Below are 16,714 nucleotides of genomic sequence, written 5' to 3' on the forward strand. Positions count from 1 at the left end.
ATTTAGTTTTGTGAATAAATAATGCCAACCTAAAAGTGGGGTGTTTTTCAGTAGATTTTCATCAAAAGACGATCGACGTCAAATGCAGTCTTTGGCGTCGTTGTCACGATTTTGCGTTGACGTCAATAGCCGTCTGTGGCGTTCCTAAGGTTAAGTACCTTACTTAATTTAAAGCGAAGGCGGATGGCGTGCAATGCGGGAGACTAATTATTACTATTTCATATTAAATACAGCTATCTTTCTTTTGGTTGTACCAGGGGTGCGAAACTCCTGAGATCGGTCAAACTCGGCTCAGCATTGCTCCGAGCAATTATTAGGGTTGGCACCACTTGATTACCTTCTGCGTGCACGACCACTGATAAGATAATCACTTGAATTTTGACAACCCTAAATAGCCGAAAGGGATAGTGTCATATATTAGAAAGGGATAACATGATTCGACCCTGAACCGCTGTCAAACTTCGGTTTTGTAGGAAGTTTCCTTTCTGTACGGTAGTACTATTATTTATTCTGTGGTTGTACATTGGGAGACTGCGTTGATTGGAATTAAAAGAGCGTCCAAATTTAAATATTTATTTACTTAATAACTCAATTTAATATTCCTTATTATAATACTATGCTTATCGTTATTCATAAATATTAAATAAATAAATACACCACTAAGTACATATGACTAGAATGGATTCCAGTAGAACGTATAGTTCGTTTTTTTTAGCATTAGAAAGAACTTCGCAGAAGTAAGCTTGTGGTTCCACTTGTGGCACTTTTAACGGTAATAAATTGAAGTAAATTATATGTATTGACCGTGCTACATTAGATAATTCAATAATTATTAAGAATTAAAGAGGCTGATAGAAACTGTACGCTTACTTCTGTGGAGTTCTTTCTAATGCTAAAAAAAACGAACTATTTAAGTACAGGAAATTAGATACATTTTGCTACACCTACTGACAATATGAGGCTTTCCACCGGAGAGGGGTCCTTTCAGATGCCACATTTTCTTTAATTTCAGATAAAATGGTCCTAATGGACATGAAGCATAAGGACTTTAATAGAATAGAAACTTTGAAATGATTTTGGTTGTGATACGACGAGTTAATTACAACAAGCAAAGTACAGTCAAGGAATTTAAATTCCGACCCATTTCGTACTTTGTCACAGTTGCAATCAATATGAAAGCCGCTAGAGACCTCATACGGTTGTCACTGTGACAAAGTACGAAATGGGTCGGAATTTAAATTCCTTGACTGTAGCTCTAGTAAAAGTTTTACTTTATCATAATCTAGATATTACAATATTATCCTTATAGCCAATATACATGGTGGCCCATTTATATCGATCAGAATGGGAAAATACGACGATCTCTTCTGTCATCGTTTTTAGTAACAGGAAAAACTCCTTTTTTGTTACCAAATGTGTAAGGAAATCTGGTTACAAAAAAGGGATGTTTCTTAGAAACTCTCTGGGACATTTTGGGAAATATGGTGGAAGTTGTTCAGCTTCATGTACTTTACGGGCATTTTCACTTAATTGAACACCTTTAACGGCCGGTTAGCAATCGTTACAAAACTGACGGTCAATGTCAAATCCCATACATTTTGTCAGTAATAACGGTTAAACGTTACTGAAACACGACTTAAGTCGCGTTTAACTTGTACAAGTTTAATGAAAATGCCCTTACCAGCATACCGATTTTTATAGAAATCTAAGATCGAAATGTACAAACTTTTTGAGAATTGCTCAGATCACTGTTACAGTTCCCTTTAAATAAAAAAAAAACATAAAGGGCCCTACAGTACAGGTTTCTTATTGCGCTTGCGCGGCGGCGGCGTTTCCTTTTTGTGCACGTATTTGACGTGCGTGTAGAGTGAACCGGACTGCGTGAAGTATTTCTCGCAGATCGTGCACTGGTGGGAGCGCTCGCCTGTGTGTATCTGTCAAAAAATGTATAATACTGATTTAAACTTTCAAGATTTTTACACAACAAATTGAATTGAAGGAAATTGTACAACGTCCAAGCTGATAAACAAAACCAAGTGCTGGTAGTTCGATAAACTCGCGCGGCTAGAAGATGATGTCAACTTTAGCCAGTCTTCTCCGAGACCACGGGGACAGCGCCGTCCTCGAAACGTCGGAGATAAATCTTAAAACTTTACCCCTAGTATGCTTAAACACCGTGCGTGTGAATTAATACCTATTGTTTTAATGTCAAGGTCACTTTTTCTTTGACAGGCCGCAGACAAGGGGTTAAAAACCGCGATTAAATCCCGTTGTAAAATTTAATGAATGAATGAATGAAAACATTTATTTTCAGGCAACTATTGGCCCATAGATAAATACCTTAAAACTAGCATACATATTAATACAAAATATATCTTAAAACTAAAAACAAAATTATGGCTGCGATGCAGTTCGCAACCCCGCAGTGTCAGGGAGCCGGCCGCGGAACCGCCGGAACTTGACACCCTTCGGCCAAAACTCCTCCTTGGTAATAAAATGTATAATGAAATAACAACGAATACATTATGTACTCTGTTTACTAGTTATTAGGCTATACATATTAAATATATTTAACAACAGTGACGTAGCCTGAACTAATCAAGGTATGGGCGAAGTCTGCGAGGCCCTTTTCTTTCAATGTGTAAGGTAAACGTATACACTGGTGCTCGACGCGGTCCCGTACATGTCATCTTGAAACTTAAGTCAATAGAGGTGACAGCAAGGTGCCATTTATTGGGCGTTAGCATGTCACTAGTACGTTTACCTTATTCCTAATGTAATAAAAAGAATTGCCTCCCGCGCCTAGTTTTTTGTCAAATAAATCATTTTTGATTCATGACTTTATCAACAGGCAACTAATACCTACTCATCGAGACGATTCTAACAATTTCAAGCCAAATCAAACACAATTAAGTTGCGTTGTTTCATCACAGAGTTCCTATGGCCACCTCCTGTCTCCATCATCAGATCAGCTCTATGGTACCATAATATTGCATTGTCACCCAACTTGCATACGTGAAGTTTCAATCGAATAATGGGAAAGTCTAATTTATCTTGCAAGATTAGATTCGAACATAGATAAATTGCAAGTTAAATATAAGCTTGTAAAATGCAAAAAGATGACTAAATATTCGGTCAGAATCCTTATAACACATAGGGAAGAGGTTAAAATCGGGTCTCTATTTATTTCCCAAAAAGTTTTAAGCCATAATGTATTGTTTGCCCGCATTTTCGTTAGTCATAATTTATTTGGTTCAGAAACGCGTCACTTTTCAGGATTGCCATAAAACAAACCTAACCTAACCTATCTATAGGATAACCTTACGAAAATCCTGAAAAGTTTCACTTTTATGACCAATGATAATCTGACATACAATACATTATGACATAGAGAAAAAAATACATAGATAGTCAGACTAATGCTTATATTATAACAACATAAGACTTTCCGGTCGGTGCTACATCTATTGTCAAGTAGCAGTACTGATAATTCCGCTACTCGATGCTAGGATGTCGACTATGAAAATATTATAGTTTTATGGCACCAAAACTGATGAAGCACTCTTGTCTTACTATATTTCTCTATGATTATTAAGACAAAACTTTAAGGGAAACAATGGAACTACTGATGTGCCTAAGGAAACTTGCGAAATGTTTCGGAAACTTAACATAGGAAAAATTCGGAAAATTTCTTACATTTTTGTATGAGAATTGAAACTTTCCAATTTTAAATTTAAATTTCCCATATTTCCTACCCTAGTGAAAGTTTCATGAAATTTTGCGAGAATTTATAGAATTTTATGGAAACTTTCTGCAACTTGCACATCTGTAAAAGGGACCCCGTTAGAACATTAGGTGCTGCGGCTTTTTGGCGCTGGAGGCGTATGGAAGGCATTAGTTGGAGAGACAACATAACGAATAGGATGCTAGACAACATAACGAGGTGCTAAGAAGAGTGAATGAAAGGAGAGCTATCCTGAACACCATCGCAAATAGACGCGGAAAAATGATTGGACACTTAATACGACACGACCACTTCTTTAAAACTATCCTGGAGGGGCGGATAGGACACAAGCGGGGACGAGGAAAACCCAGACGCAGCTTTTTGGAGCAAGTGAAAGAAAAAGTGGGGGTCGTGTCGTATCAAAAAGTCAAAGAGCTGGCGCAGGATAGGGAAAGCTGGAAGATACTCCACCGACAAGAGAATACCTCTTAAGTTAATGATGATGATGAGAACATTAGGGCTCACCTTCCTGTGCTGGTAGACGGAGGACTGGTGCATGAATGTGGCGGGACACTCGGGGCACTGCCACTTCCTCACCCCCGTGTGGAACGCCTGGTGGTTCTGGACAAACAATACTTTATTATTTAACATTTTGGACGCCAATGACCGAAATATCCGCACCGCAGGTCCAACGCCAAAGACGGGTTAATCGGTCACAGACCACAGAGCAACATAGACCTACGTGCATATGTATAAAGTTCAATTTGTGTTTTGACACTTCGGTGACGTGGCATCCGAGTGACAGCTTTTGTGTTTGACACGGCGTCGAAAAGGTTAAATAAATAAATTACTACACTTATAAAACAAAGTCTCCCCGCCACGTCTTTCGGTCTGTATGTATGTTTGCGATAAACTCGAAAACTAATGAACGGATTTTCATGCGGTTTTCACCTATCAATAGAGAAATTCTTGAGGAATGGTTTAGGTATATCATTTGTTAAGGTTTTGTGTAACCTGTGCGAAGACGGGGCGGGTCGCTAGTTAATATTGTAAGACAATTTTACAGAGATCAACCTAGTGCTATAGTAAGCTCAATAAGGCTTGCGTTGTGGGTGCTAGACGAGGATATATATAATATTATATGTACATACACGGTGGCTAAAAAGTAACTGCATTCCCGTTGCCAGGCTTTGGGATTATACTGAGCAACTTTTACTACTGGACCAACCGCGATATCGCAAAAAAAAAAATCCTCCTATAGAAAATGGACCAGTCAAAATATATGAAACAGCCAAATTTTTTAAGCGTCGCCAGGCACTGCGCGACAGCTCATTATTATTATGGTGTGATATAATGTAGTATAGTTACGTTAAGTCCGTAGGGCGTCATGTAGGCCTTGGGGCACAGCGAGCACTTGTACGGCCTCTCGCCTGTGTGCTTGTTCATGTGAATCTTCAGCGTTGCCAGGCACTGCAAGAAGGCACATCATTTAAATTTAAACTGTCTTGAGTCATACTAACATTAAGCTAAGTGCAGCCAGTCGGCCTCCTGACAATAGAGCTATATACTCACGGAGAGTCGCTGCCCGCAGTGCTCGCACACGGAGGCCCAGTGCAGCCAGTCGGGCTGCGAGCGCCGCCCTCCGTCGCTGTAGTCGGCCTCCTGACAATAGAGCTATATACTCACGGAGAGTCGCTTCCCGCAGTGCTCGCACACGGAGGCCCAGTGCAGCCAGTCGGGCTGCGAGCGCCACCCTCCGTCGCTGTAGTCGGCCTCCTGACAACAGAGCTATATACTCACGGAGAGTCGCTTCCCGCAGTGCTCGCACACGGAGGCCCAGTGAAGCCAGTCGGGCTGCGAGCGGCGGCCTCCGTCGCTGTAGTCGGCCTTCGGAGGCCGCAGCAGCCGGTGCACACGGTCGATGTGCGTCGCGAGCGATGGCTTTGATGTGAAGGATTTCGTGCACTGTACAACAGAAGGTAGTTGGGTATTTAGGTCAGGCAACGAATGCTCAAAAAACATTGTAGAGGGAAATGCTAGGAACACAATTTTTGACTACGTAACTTTGTTTGGACTAGTTAGGAGGTGAACATATCTTAAGTCCCCGGCCGTAGCCCCTATGCTGGGCGCGAGGGGGGTAAGAGGGTTCCATTTTTCGGATTTTCACTTGTATATTGGAAACTTTGCGTATTTATTTATTTATTTTATTTATTCAAGTATTAATTAATCAACTCTTGAAAGTTTATTTAGGGCTCTCAATTTTATCTTGATATCTACATCAGTGAAGCTGCTAGGCCGTGTTTGGTATCGTTTTTCGTATAAATCGGGGGTGCTGAATTCATTTATAGTATCACATTGACACTATTCTCACCCAGGAATCGAACCAACTAAAATAAAATTAAAACACCATGAAAGACAAAATAAATCTATTATGTAACTCAATGATCCATCAGATGGTTAATAAAATCGTATGATTTTATTTACCATCTTGTTGCACCGTGGCGGTTTAAATGCCTGTTTGGTCAAACCACAGAATAAGTAATAGTACTACCGTACAGAAAGGACACTTCCTACAAAACCGAAGTTTGACAGCGGTTCAGAGGCCCTACCGCGAACTACGTTCGACGTGTTGCCTCTCTATGGCACTTGTAAATTCATACATAAGTGTGACAGGGAGGCAACACGTCGAACGTGGTTCGCGGTAGGCCCTCAGGGACGAATCATGGTATCCCTTTCTAACTTATGGCACTATCCCTTTCAGCTATTTAGGATTGTCAAAATTCAAGTCATTATGTTATCTGTGGTCGCGCACGCAAAGGGACCTCAAGTTGTGTTAATCCTAATAAGTGCTCGGATCAATGCTGAGCCTAACGGAGCCGAGTTTGCACGAAGTCAGGAGTGTCTTCCCACTGGTCAAACCACCGCTATGACCGCTACAGTACTCACAGTGTCGCAGGTGTATAGTTGCACGCCGTGCTCGCGCGCGTGCAAGATCAGAGCGTCGGCGCTCGCGCAGCTTTCCCCGCACTGCGAGCGCTACAAGCGATAATACCACCGATGTACGGCCAGGAGTGTTTGTACCGTGGCGTGTCAGACGTCGCTACAGTACTCACAGTGTCGCAGGTGTATAGTTGCACGCCATGCTCGCGCGCGTGCAAGATCAGAGCGTCGGCGCTCGCGCAGCTCTCCCCGCACTGCGAGCGCTACAAGCGATAATACCACCGATGTACGGCCAGGAGTGTTTGTACCGTGGCGTGTCAGACGTCGCTACAGTACTCACAGTGTCGCAGGTGTATAGTTGCACGCCGTGCTCGTGCGCGTGCAGGATCAGAGCGTCGGCGCTCGCGCAGCTCTCCCCGCACTGCGAGCGCTACAAGCGATAATACCACCGATGTACGGCCAGGAGTGTTTGTACCGTGGCGTGTCAGACGTCGCTACAGTACTCACAGTGTCGCAGGTGTATAGTTGCACGCCGTGCTCGTGCGCGTGCAGGATCAGAGCGTCGGCGCTCGCGCAGCTCTCCCCGCACTGCGAGCGCTACAAGCGATAATACCACCGATGTACGGCCAGGAGTGTTTGTACCGTGGCGTGTCAGACGTCGCTACAGTACTCACAGTGTCGCAGGTGTATAGTTGCACGCCGTGCTCGCGCGCGTGCAGGATCAGAGCGTCGGCGCTCGCGCAGCTCTCCCCGCACTGCGAGCGCTACAAGCGATAATACCACCGATGTACGGCCAGAAGTGTTTGTACCGTGGCGTGTCAGACGTCGCTACAGTACTCACAGTGTCGCAGGTGTATAGTTGCACGCCGTGCTCGCGCGCGTGCAGGATCAGAGCGTCGGCGCTCGCGCAGCTCTCCCCGCACTGCGAGCGTTACAAGCGATAATACCACCGATGTACGGCCAGGAGTGTTTGTACCGTGGCGTGTCAGACGTCGCTACAGTACTCACAGTGTCGCAGGTGTATAGTTGCACGCCGTGCTCGTGCGCGTGCAGGATCAGAGCGTCGGCGCTCGCGCAGCTCTCCCCGCACTGCGAGCGCTACAAGCGATAATACCACCGATGTACGGCCAGGAGTGTTTGTACCGTGGCGTGTCAGACGTCGCTACAGTAATCACAGTGTCGCAGGTGTATAGTTGCACGCCGTGCTCGCGCGCGTGCAGGATCAGAGCGTCGGCGCTCGCGCAGCTCTCCCCGCACTGCGAGCGTTACAAGCGATAATACCACCGATGTACGGCCAGCAGTGTTTGTACCGTGGCGTGTCAGACGTCGCTACAGTACTCACAGTGTCGCAGGTGTATAGTTGCACGCCGTGCTCGTGCGCGTGCAGGATCAGAGCGTCGGCGCTCGCGCAGCTCTCCCCGCACTGCGAGCACGCGCTACAGGCGATAGTGACACATTAAAAAGGGCAAAACCACAGAATAAGTAACAGTACTACCGTACAGAAAGGACACTTCCTACTAAACCGAAGTTTGACAGCGATTCAGGGTCAAATCATGATATTCCTTTCTAACTGCACTGTCCCTTTCGGCTATTTAGGGTTGTCAAAATTCAAGTAATTATCTTATCTATGCACGCAAAGGGCCGTCATGTTGTGCCAACCCTAATAATTGCTCGAAGCAATGCTGAGCCGAACGGAGCCGAGTTTGCACGAAGTCAGGAGTGTCTCCCCACTGGCAAAACCAGGAAAGGATTCTTTGGTTTCGGTTCTTTCACAAACGAAAATCACCCCTATTTACAATACAACAAGGTTCAAAGTAACCGGTTCGTTGCGTCTTCCATTTTCGAAAACTTTTAGCTGTGGCGAGGAACAATTATTTCACATGACACGACAGGCGGGCCTTACGCCATAAAATATGATGGCACGACTGTCGTGTCATACGCCACACGTTAAAAACATTGATGACACGCCTGTCGTGCCATCCGCACCGAAACGGTTAAAAATGGGAAAATTTTCTATAATAGGTAGGGTTGCCAACTTTTTTTGGTGGAATATAGTATTTTCCAAAATAAGGCATCATAAATATAGTACTTTTCAAAAAAATATAGTACTTTTAGATAAAATACTAAACATGAGCGTAATATACGTTTAATCGGTTTAGCGTACTATATATTTTTCCAAAAGTATATAGTACAGAGAGCCAAAATATAGTACAATACTATATAATATAGTACGGTTAGCAACCCTAATCGTAGGCCTCACGAGGCTAAGACGATGTGGACGACTTGTCCATACAAACGTAGTCCCCATTTTGCTCCCATGTTGATTTTATGGAAAATATTTTTCGTCGTTTGACTGTTTTCGATTTTTTTGATTTAGGAACAGAATAAATATAGTACTAGGTACATAAGACTCACTCTCTAACAAAACGCGTCTGTTACTATCAGCACAGATATAGCCGCTAGGTGGCGACAGCGCCACGAGCGGCTTATGGCTTTCCCCAAAATTGGGGTGGAACGGATGTACTTTTAGCTACCTGTAACAAAGCGACGAAATCGCGGAGTGAGCCACGCCTGATTTAGGTATAAGCTTTAGGAGCGAAAAACCAATTCCATACAGTTTTTAAAAAGCCCCTAACTCTTAATATTCAAAAAATAAAAATAAGCGGTCGTAGGTACCCATTCCTCTTAAACGCGCGCGTTTGCCTGCTAATATCATAGCACGCATCTACGCATGGTTGAGAAGACTTATATCTATCTATACACATAAAACAAAGTCCCCCGCCGCGTCTGTCTACGTCTGTATGTTCGCGATAAACTCGAAAACTACCGAACGGATTTTCATGCAGTTTTCACCTATCAATAGAACGATGCTCGAGGAAGGTTCAGGTATATAATTCATTAAGGTTTACCCGTGCGAAGCCGGGGCGGGTCGCTAGTTAATTAAATAAAATTACCTCAGGCTGGAATCACACTTGTTGTTCGCGTACGTTTCCTTATGCCTCTTCAGAGCGTCCATGTTGTCGAACTGTGTCCTGCACTTCCGGCATCTTAGTTCCGGCAAATTAACCTGAAATAACCAACAGATATTAATGTGATTTGGATATAAATTTAAACTATCTTACCGTTAGGGGTCGTGCAAAAACACAGACAAAACATCCTCCAGACTGAGCGTTACCCCCTCTGCCACGCATACGGTAATTTTACTCCATGTTCGAGTCGAAAGTGTCTTTGTGTGACGTCCGTGTCTTTGAACGGACCAATCACGGCACGGGACTTCGCTCACCTCGTCCCGCGCACCCCCGCATTTTTGGCATCATCGGTTGCATTCTTCTTGACACATCTAGCAGGTGCTGCGTTCTTTACATGGCGACCCTATCTTGTCAGTTTTAGGCTACAGGCTATATGACAGACATACCTTCTTGTGACTTCACTACATATGTGCCTTGAGCTTCGTGCCCCAGGTAAAGGTCTACATCAAATTGCCCCGCTTTACATGGCGACCCTACCATGATTTCTTCTTGATACATCTCGCAGGTGCTGCGTTCTTTACATGGCGACCCTATCTTGTCTGTTTTAGGGTACAGGCAGACATACCTTCTTGTGGCTGCGAGTCTTGTGTGCCTTGAGTCCCGTGCGGCTGGTAAAGGTCTCTCCACACACCTCGCAGGTGCCGCCGGCCGCGTTCTCGACAGGATGCGCCATGCGCATGTGCGAAGTGCGCGACGTCTTCTTACTGTCAGAGAAAAGTCATTAGGAAAGCTAAAGCGCTGGTAGCCTAGCGATAAGAGCGTGCGATCTGGAGGTTGCGGGTTCAAACCTTGGCTCTTAAAAATGAGTTTTTCGGAATTTATGTACGACATATGACTTGATATTTACCAGTTGTTTTTCGGTGAAGGAAAACAACGTGAGGAAACCGGACTAATCCCAATAAGATCTAGTTTTCCGTTTGTATTGGTAGGCAGTCGTTTTCGTAAAAAGTAGTCCCTCCGCAAATTATAGAGATTAATAGCTTAGTTGTCCCGGGACAACGCGAGGTAGATGATGATGTTTCTGCTATGTAAATCAGTAATGTTAAAGCGCGTTTTTAATTTCATTTCGTAGCGTAATAATATGATCTACGTATCATATTCAATTTCCGAATAGTATTAGCAGTTTAGAAAAAGAGACATACTCACAGGAACTGTTTGTCGCAATGCGCGCACTGGAACGTGGTGCCCGCGTGGTACGCCGCGTGTAGCACGGCGCAAGCCCTGCGTACAATAATAGACATAATGATAAAAATGCCTAATATAAATACTATTTAAAATATCTGAGAGACCGGTAAACATAAAAACTCAAAAATGCGCGTTTTCCCAAAGATAACATTTAGCTAGATCGATTTATCGCCCCCGAAAACCCCCATATAGAACTGTGTCAAATTTTTGTTTTTTTAATGCCCTGAATGCCAGCTCTTTAAGCCAAATCTCATAGACAAAGGGGCAAGCTATGATGGCGCCATCTATGCAAATCTTTGACAGTTGCCAACCTCATTGCTTGTTTAAAGGTATAATGGCTGATTTAGACAGCGCGCGGACTCGCATGCGATTTTAGTTACACTGCGGACTGTTGGTTACGTCCAATTCAACTGACCGATCAAAAACCGCAATGTAATGAAACTCGCATGCGAGTTCTCGCATCGTCTAAATATAGGGCTTTAGGTAGATACTGCCTGCCTGCCTTTCTGCCTGAGGCAGAAACGTAATGCTTCAGGCAAAAACGTAATCTGCAGAGCTGCTGGACCACCCCAGGAGTCAAGACACGTCTGTGATCGATGCGGCAAGAAGTGCCAGTGCTATACCAGCGGTCGGCAAACTTTTAGTAGCCAAGGGCCACATAGTAGTTAACGAAGATGACACGGGCCGCACTTTCGTAATATTTGTGACTTTAGCAGACATTGTCGTTCGTCAGTACTACATACAAAATAGCTAGGGAGGCTCGCGGGCCGCAAGCGAGAGGTTGGCGGGCCGCTGGTTGCCGACCGCTGGTCTATACAGTTTTCACAGTCGATGTAGGCTGTAGACTACCTCCTCAAAATACTTTGCCGCAACTATCATCTGCAAAGATGCTGTGGCCAATGATAAGATAGACACTCACTTGCCGCGCACTAGTTCGTTGCATCGCGCACATCGGAACTTGAGCCGGTGGGTATTCTGGACATGCTGGCGCAGCTTCACTGGGAACTGGTAACGCACGTGACACAGCCGGCACGCGTGCTCGCCGCGCGCCTGCGCCAAGCATTCATATTAGTAGTTTATACACACTGTTACATAATGAAAGGCTAAAATACGAGTGGGGATTTATGAAACGAGCTGAAAGCGAGTTTGCCGAGATTCGCTCTCCTCCAAGTGATAAATGGTCATAATTATTTGCCTTGAACACCTTACGTCATTATCTCATTATATATTATAATGGGGTGTGTAATGATCGATATAAAAATAATTAATATATTTTCTGTAGATATAACAACATTTAATATAATTTCAGAAAATATAATAACATATTTTGTATAATATACATTTGGTATATTATTAAAATCTTTCATATCATTTTGTATAATTATCTTTTGATATAACACTCATTTATTATAAAGATCATGTGATATAATGCTCATTTATTATACAAGTATTATTATATAAGCATTATTCGGTATAATATTATAGTAAAGGTATTTTTATGACGACATATGTCAATGTTTAACGCAGATTAGGTAGTGGTTTGTTTTGTGTAATGGGCGCAATTCTAACCTAACCTAACCTACTTTTCTGGTAGCGGTTGGTTTTATGTAGGGGTCGCAGTTCTTAACCTAACCTAACCTAGTATTCTGGTAGCGGTTGGTTTTGTGTAGGGGTCGCAGTTCTTAACCTAACCTAGTATTCTGGTAGCGGTTGGTTTTGTGTAGGGGTCGCAGTTCTTAACCTAACCTAACCTAGTATTCTGGTAGCGGTTGGTTTTGTGTAAGGGTCGCAGTTCTTAACCTTACCTACCTAGTTATAAATAGCAGTTCGTTATATGTAAAAATAGTCGTTTTTTGTAGTGTGTAATAGTAAATGTGGAATTATATATCTAATACATTATATCAACAATTCTACTTTAGATAAAATAACTTTATATCATAAATTCAGTATAGAAAATATGCATTATACTTGAAGAATGTTATGCTAAATGTTATTAGATCAATTAATCTTTATATAAAATGATAATTTATGTCATATGAAAATATATTAAGTGTTGTTATATCATTTAATAATTATACTAAATAAGCGTTATTGCAACTGATATTATAATAAAAATGTTTATAGCCATCGATACGCACCCATTATAATGTAGTTTAAGCGCGATAGACCCAGGCCAGAAGGCCTACCGCGAACACCAAAGATCACGAATTGGAATTGCGGGCATCTTTTTCTTGTTGACAGAGAAAGATGTCAGCAATTTGCGAACTTCGGTGTTTGAAAATGAAAAAAGTTTCAACTTGTACGATATGGTTGAAAAGAAATCTTACATGTCAGTGTGACCAGCTGACGGACTTTCCACCGCGATATAGCCAGTTGAAGATTTTTTAAGTTCAATAATAGCATATGAATTATCATCTAACAACATTTCAATCGGGACGAGAAGAAAAAAATGTTTTTCTTTACTTACGTGTTCGTATCGTATGGGTGCTGTAGCTCAATTCACCAACGAAACGACAAGTGATGTTCACTAATAGTATTGGAGCGCCTATGGTGACCGCGAAGTGCCTTATATTATAACTATTGTAAGCTCCATCTTTTTGCACTTACCGGATCATGAGTCTTCATGTGGTTCTCGTACGTAACAGACGTCAGGAACCCTTTATAACACAACTCACACTTGTACTCTCCCTTAAGATACTTGTCAGATTCCCTTCTCTTCTCCATCTCCTTCTCCATTTCCTCTTCAGTCAGACACTGCACTTGGAAATCGTATTTCTTCTCAAATTCTTTGAAATCTTCTTCAGAACAAAACTTTTGCTTTGAGCGCTCTTTTCTTTTTCCTACTTTGTCTGTCTCTTGCTCTTTATTTTTTCGTCTAGTAGGTCTTTTTCTATTCTTCTCTATTTCTTTATCTGAACAAGTTTCAACTATTTCTATTCCTTCTATTTTGTTTGTAGCTTTACTGTTCCTGTCATGTCTTTTTCTTGACAGTCTTTTTTTCTTCGATTTTACCTTTCGAAACTGTGGGTCTAAACGTTCAACTATTTCTTCAGGTAAATTTATATTTGCATCTATGTTACTGATATTATCTTTTAATTTAACATTGATGTCATCCTCAAGTTCTAGTTTGTCTACATCTAGCTCTGAACTGGAATTATTTTGTATATTATCGTTTTTGACATCATTATTTATGTCATCGTTTCCGACAACGGCATTAATTTGTCCATTGTGATTTATGAAACATGTATTGTATAAATCGGGCGGCGTGTCGTAGTTATAATAATATGTGGCGTCTTCATTAAGCATTTGGGTTGAGAGTGTGTGCGTGAGTTTGTGAGTTGAGCGGTTGATTGTTCGGATAAAATCGTTTGTTATCTGTAAAATATATTAATAGATAAACATTATAGTCTTAATTGTAACTTCTACCAATACCATACCAAAATTCCTATTTTTAATTTGAACTTTGTTACAGTACATTACAGGGATAAATTTTGTTTCTTTGAAAAAGCAATGAAACAATATAAATGCTACCATATTTGGTTGAGAACTGTCTGAATATTTGGTGAGATTGATATAAAAAAAATATACCCACTAAATAAAAAAAGTATCAAAATATACTTGTAACTAAAGTAAAATTTCCTGAAGTCGAAATGTATCAATTTCTATCCTTATTATATTAGATACTCTTTTTTTTCTTCGTTAAACCTGCAATCGGCTATTTATTTTGGTAATCTAAATACGCCCACCTTTAACTTATCATCACAAGATCAGAGAATAAATAATAGAACTAGATACAGAAGACTCACTCTTTAACAAAACGCGTCTGTTACTATCAGGACAGATATGGCCGCTAGGTGGCGACAGCGCCACGCGCGGCTTATGGCTAGCCACCAAAATTGGTGTGGAACGGATGTACTTTTAACTGCCTGTAGCAAAGCGACGCAATCGCGGAGTGAGCCACGCCTGACAAGATTAAGTACCAGGCCCCGTAGACAACATGCCAATCGCTAACGCTCCGTAGCGATCGAAACGCAATTGTCAATGTTGCGCTAATATGGAAGAGTGATAGAGAGACATAAAGCTTTTCGTTATCGAACAGTGTTGAAGCGATAGCGATTGCAACCTTGGCTAGGCCGGCAGGTATCGAGAGCCACTTGCGAAAAGATTTTACTTACAATATGCTGGTGCTGGAGTGCCTGCTTGAGCAGCGAGTCAGCGCGGCGGCTGCGCGCGCGCAGCGTCTGCGCACGCGCGACCTGCGCGCGGCACCACGCGCACAGGTGCTGTGGCAGCCCATCCCACGCTGACAGCTGATCAATAAGCTTATATGTATTACGACGGATATAATATAATCAGTGTTATAAAAATAAGTTTAATAGACTATTTGAATGTATTTAAAATACATTATTTTACACCATGCATTAAATAAAGCAGTTAGACAGCAGTTATTTTTAAACATTTTCTATTTTAAAACCCGTATCAATATCAAATCCAAATATTTTATTTGCATAAATCTACCAACGGATACAAAAAGGCAGTCTTAGAACATTTTGTACACAGAAGACTGCCTTTTAACAGTTTTGAATGAATGAAAACATTTATTTTCAGGCAACTACTGGCCCATAGATAAATACCTTAAAACTAGCATACATATTATTACAAAATATATCTTAAAACTAAAAACATAATTATGGTTGCGACGCAGTTCGCAACCCCGCAGTGTCAGGGAGCTGTTTTTACCCTTTATAGGGCACAGGTCTCAATACCACCCTATAACAGATTTTTTTTGTATTTTTTTCTTTTACAGAATTTTTAGTACTACATATTGGCAATGCAGCTTGAATCGAGGATTTTTTCAGTATTGCCCATTAAAGGGTTAATAACTGATGTCAGAAATAAGGGTATTACAAGCAGATGGGCCCTTTATTTTAAAAAGTTTATTTATAGATAGATTGAATCATTACTTTGAAGCATATTTAATGTTTTATGTTTATTTATTTCTGTGGTAGTAAATATATTTTCAGAAGCTTGATAACCATCCGCACTAATAATATTATAAATGCAAAAGTGTCTCTATCTTGTTACCCTTTCACGCTTAAACCACTAAACCGATTTAGTTGAATTTTACTAATGAAATTATTTGGGTCCCAGAGGATAACTTTAGGTAAATCAGTCATCCTAAATAGCGTCCTTACTAGGAAATTACATTACGTTTAGGATGACAAATCAATAAAGTAAAACTTTGCCCTAATTTTGGATATATGTGTAAGTTAGTGTAATAATGCTTACCGAAGTTCCCATAACATCTGAGAACATTTGATCTAAGCCAGACTCGCGAATGTGATACAATTTCACGTCCCAAGCCAGACAAATCCGACATGCTAACAACTCCTGCTGTTCCTCCAGTTTCACTGTGTCCATGTTTACTAACATTAAAGGTAAAGGCATCACTAAATTTCATGTAATCCGGCGAGAATTGGCAACAAAGTCTTTCAAACGCTTCTGATCTACTAATATCGGTATAGCTTACAGGACTTGGAAATGGTTGTTAGCGCTTCAGGCATTCTTTGCACGTGGTTTTTACACAGAATGAAAGCATTTTTTAATGGTATATCATACAAAAAATGATATTATTGAAATAAATCACGAAAGTCGAAAACATAGATACTATTTTGATGATTTTACCTTGAAGCAAACGTCAAGTTATGGTCAAAATGGTGCGGTGCGGCAGTGTGTTACGGCTTTTAGAAAAGGACTCCGGTTCGACTTTCGACTATCCTCTCTCTCGTCCCGTTTGTTTGTAGCAAAGCAATATCAACCCTAATTGTAGGTAAAT

At 41.6% G+C, this 16,714-nt stretch overlaps 1 protein-coding gene across 1 annotated transcript; it reads right to left on the bottom strand.

Moving 5' to 3' along the window:
- Positions 1-660: 660 nt before the first annotated feature.
- LOC134677299 (zinc finger protein 845-like) lies at positions 661-16,547 on the bottom strand. The gene is made up of 18 exons (XM_063535734.1): positions 16,168-16,547; positions 15,054-15,188; positions 13,486-14,253; positions 11,798-11,928; positions 10,840-10,914; positions 10,259-10,397; positions 9,619-9,731; positions 8,007-8,100; positions 7,840-7,920; positions 7,673-7,762; positions 7,506-7,586; positions 7,339-7,428; positions 7,172-7,261; positions 7,005-7,094; positions 5,525-5,689; positions 5,093-5,194; positions 4,250-4,345; positions 661-1,934 (listed from the first exon to the last, which is right to left on the bottom strand). Exons 1-18 carry the CDS (start codon positions 16,324-16,326, stop codon positions 1,791-1,793), a joined length of 2,643 nt encoding a protein of 880 aa, XP_063391804.1. The 5' UTR covers positions 16,327-16,547; the 3' UTR covers positions 661-1,790.
- Between the last annotated feature and the right edge of the window lie 167 nt (positions 16,548-16,714).

Source organism: Cydia fagiglandana, chromosome 26, assembly GCF_963556715.1.
Source record: "Cydia fagiglandana chromosome 26, ilCydFagi1.1, whole genome shotgun sequence".
Classification (NCBI taxonomy): domain Eukaryota; kingdom Metazoa; phylum Arthropoda; class Insecta; order Lepidoptera; family Tortricidae; genus Cydia; species Cydia fagiglandana.

Bases quoted from the DNA above. Each gene is read 5' to 3' on its own strand.
- LOC134677299 (XM_063535734.1), bottom strand. From the start codon at position 16,326: ATGCCTTTACCTTTAATGTTAGTAAACATGGACACAGTGAAACTGGAG. The intron at 7,262-7,338 runs GTGAGTACTGTA...TATCGCTTGTAG, and splicing joins AACTATACACCTGCGACACT to CGCTCGCAGTGCGGGGAGAG. The intron at 5,690-7,004 runs GTGAGTACTGTA...TCTGTTGTACAG, and splicing joins AACTATACACCTGCGACACT to TGCACGAAATCCTTCACATC.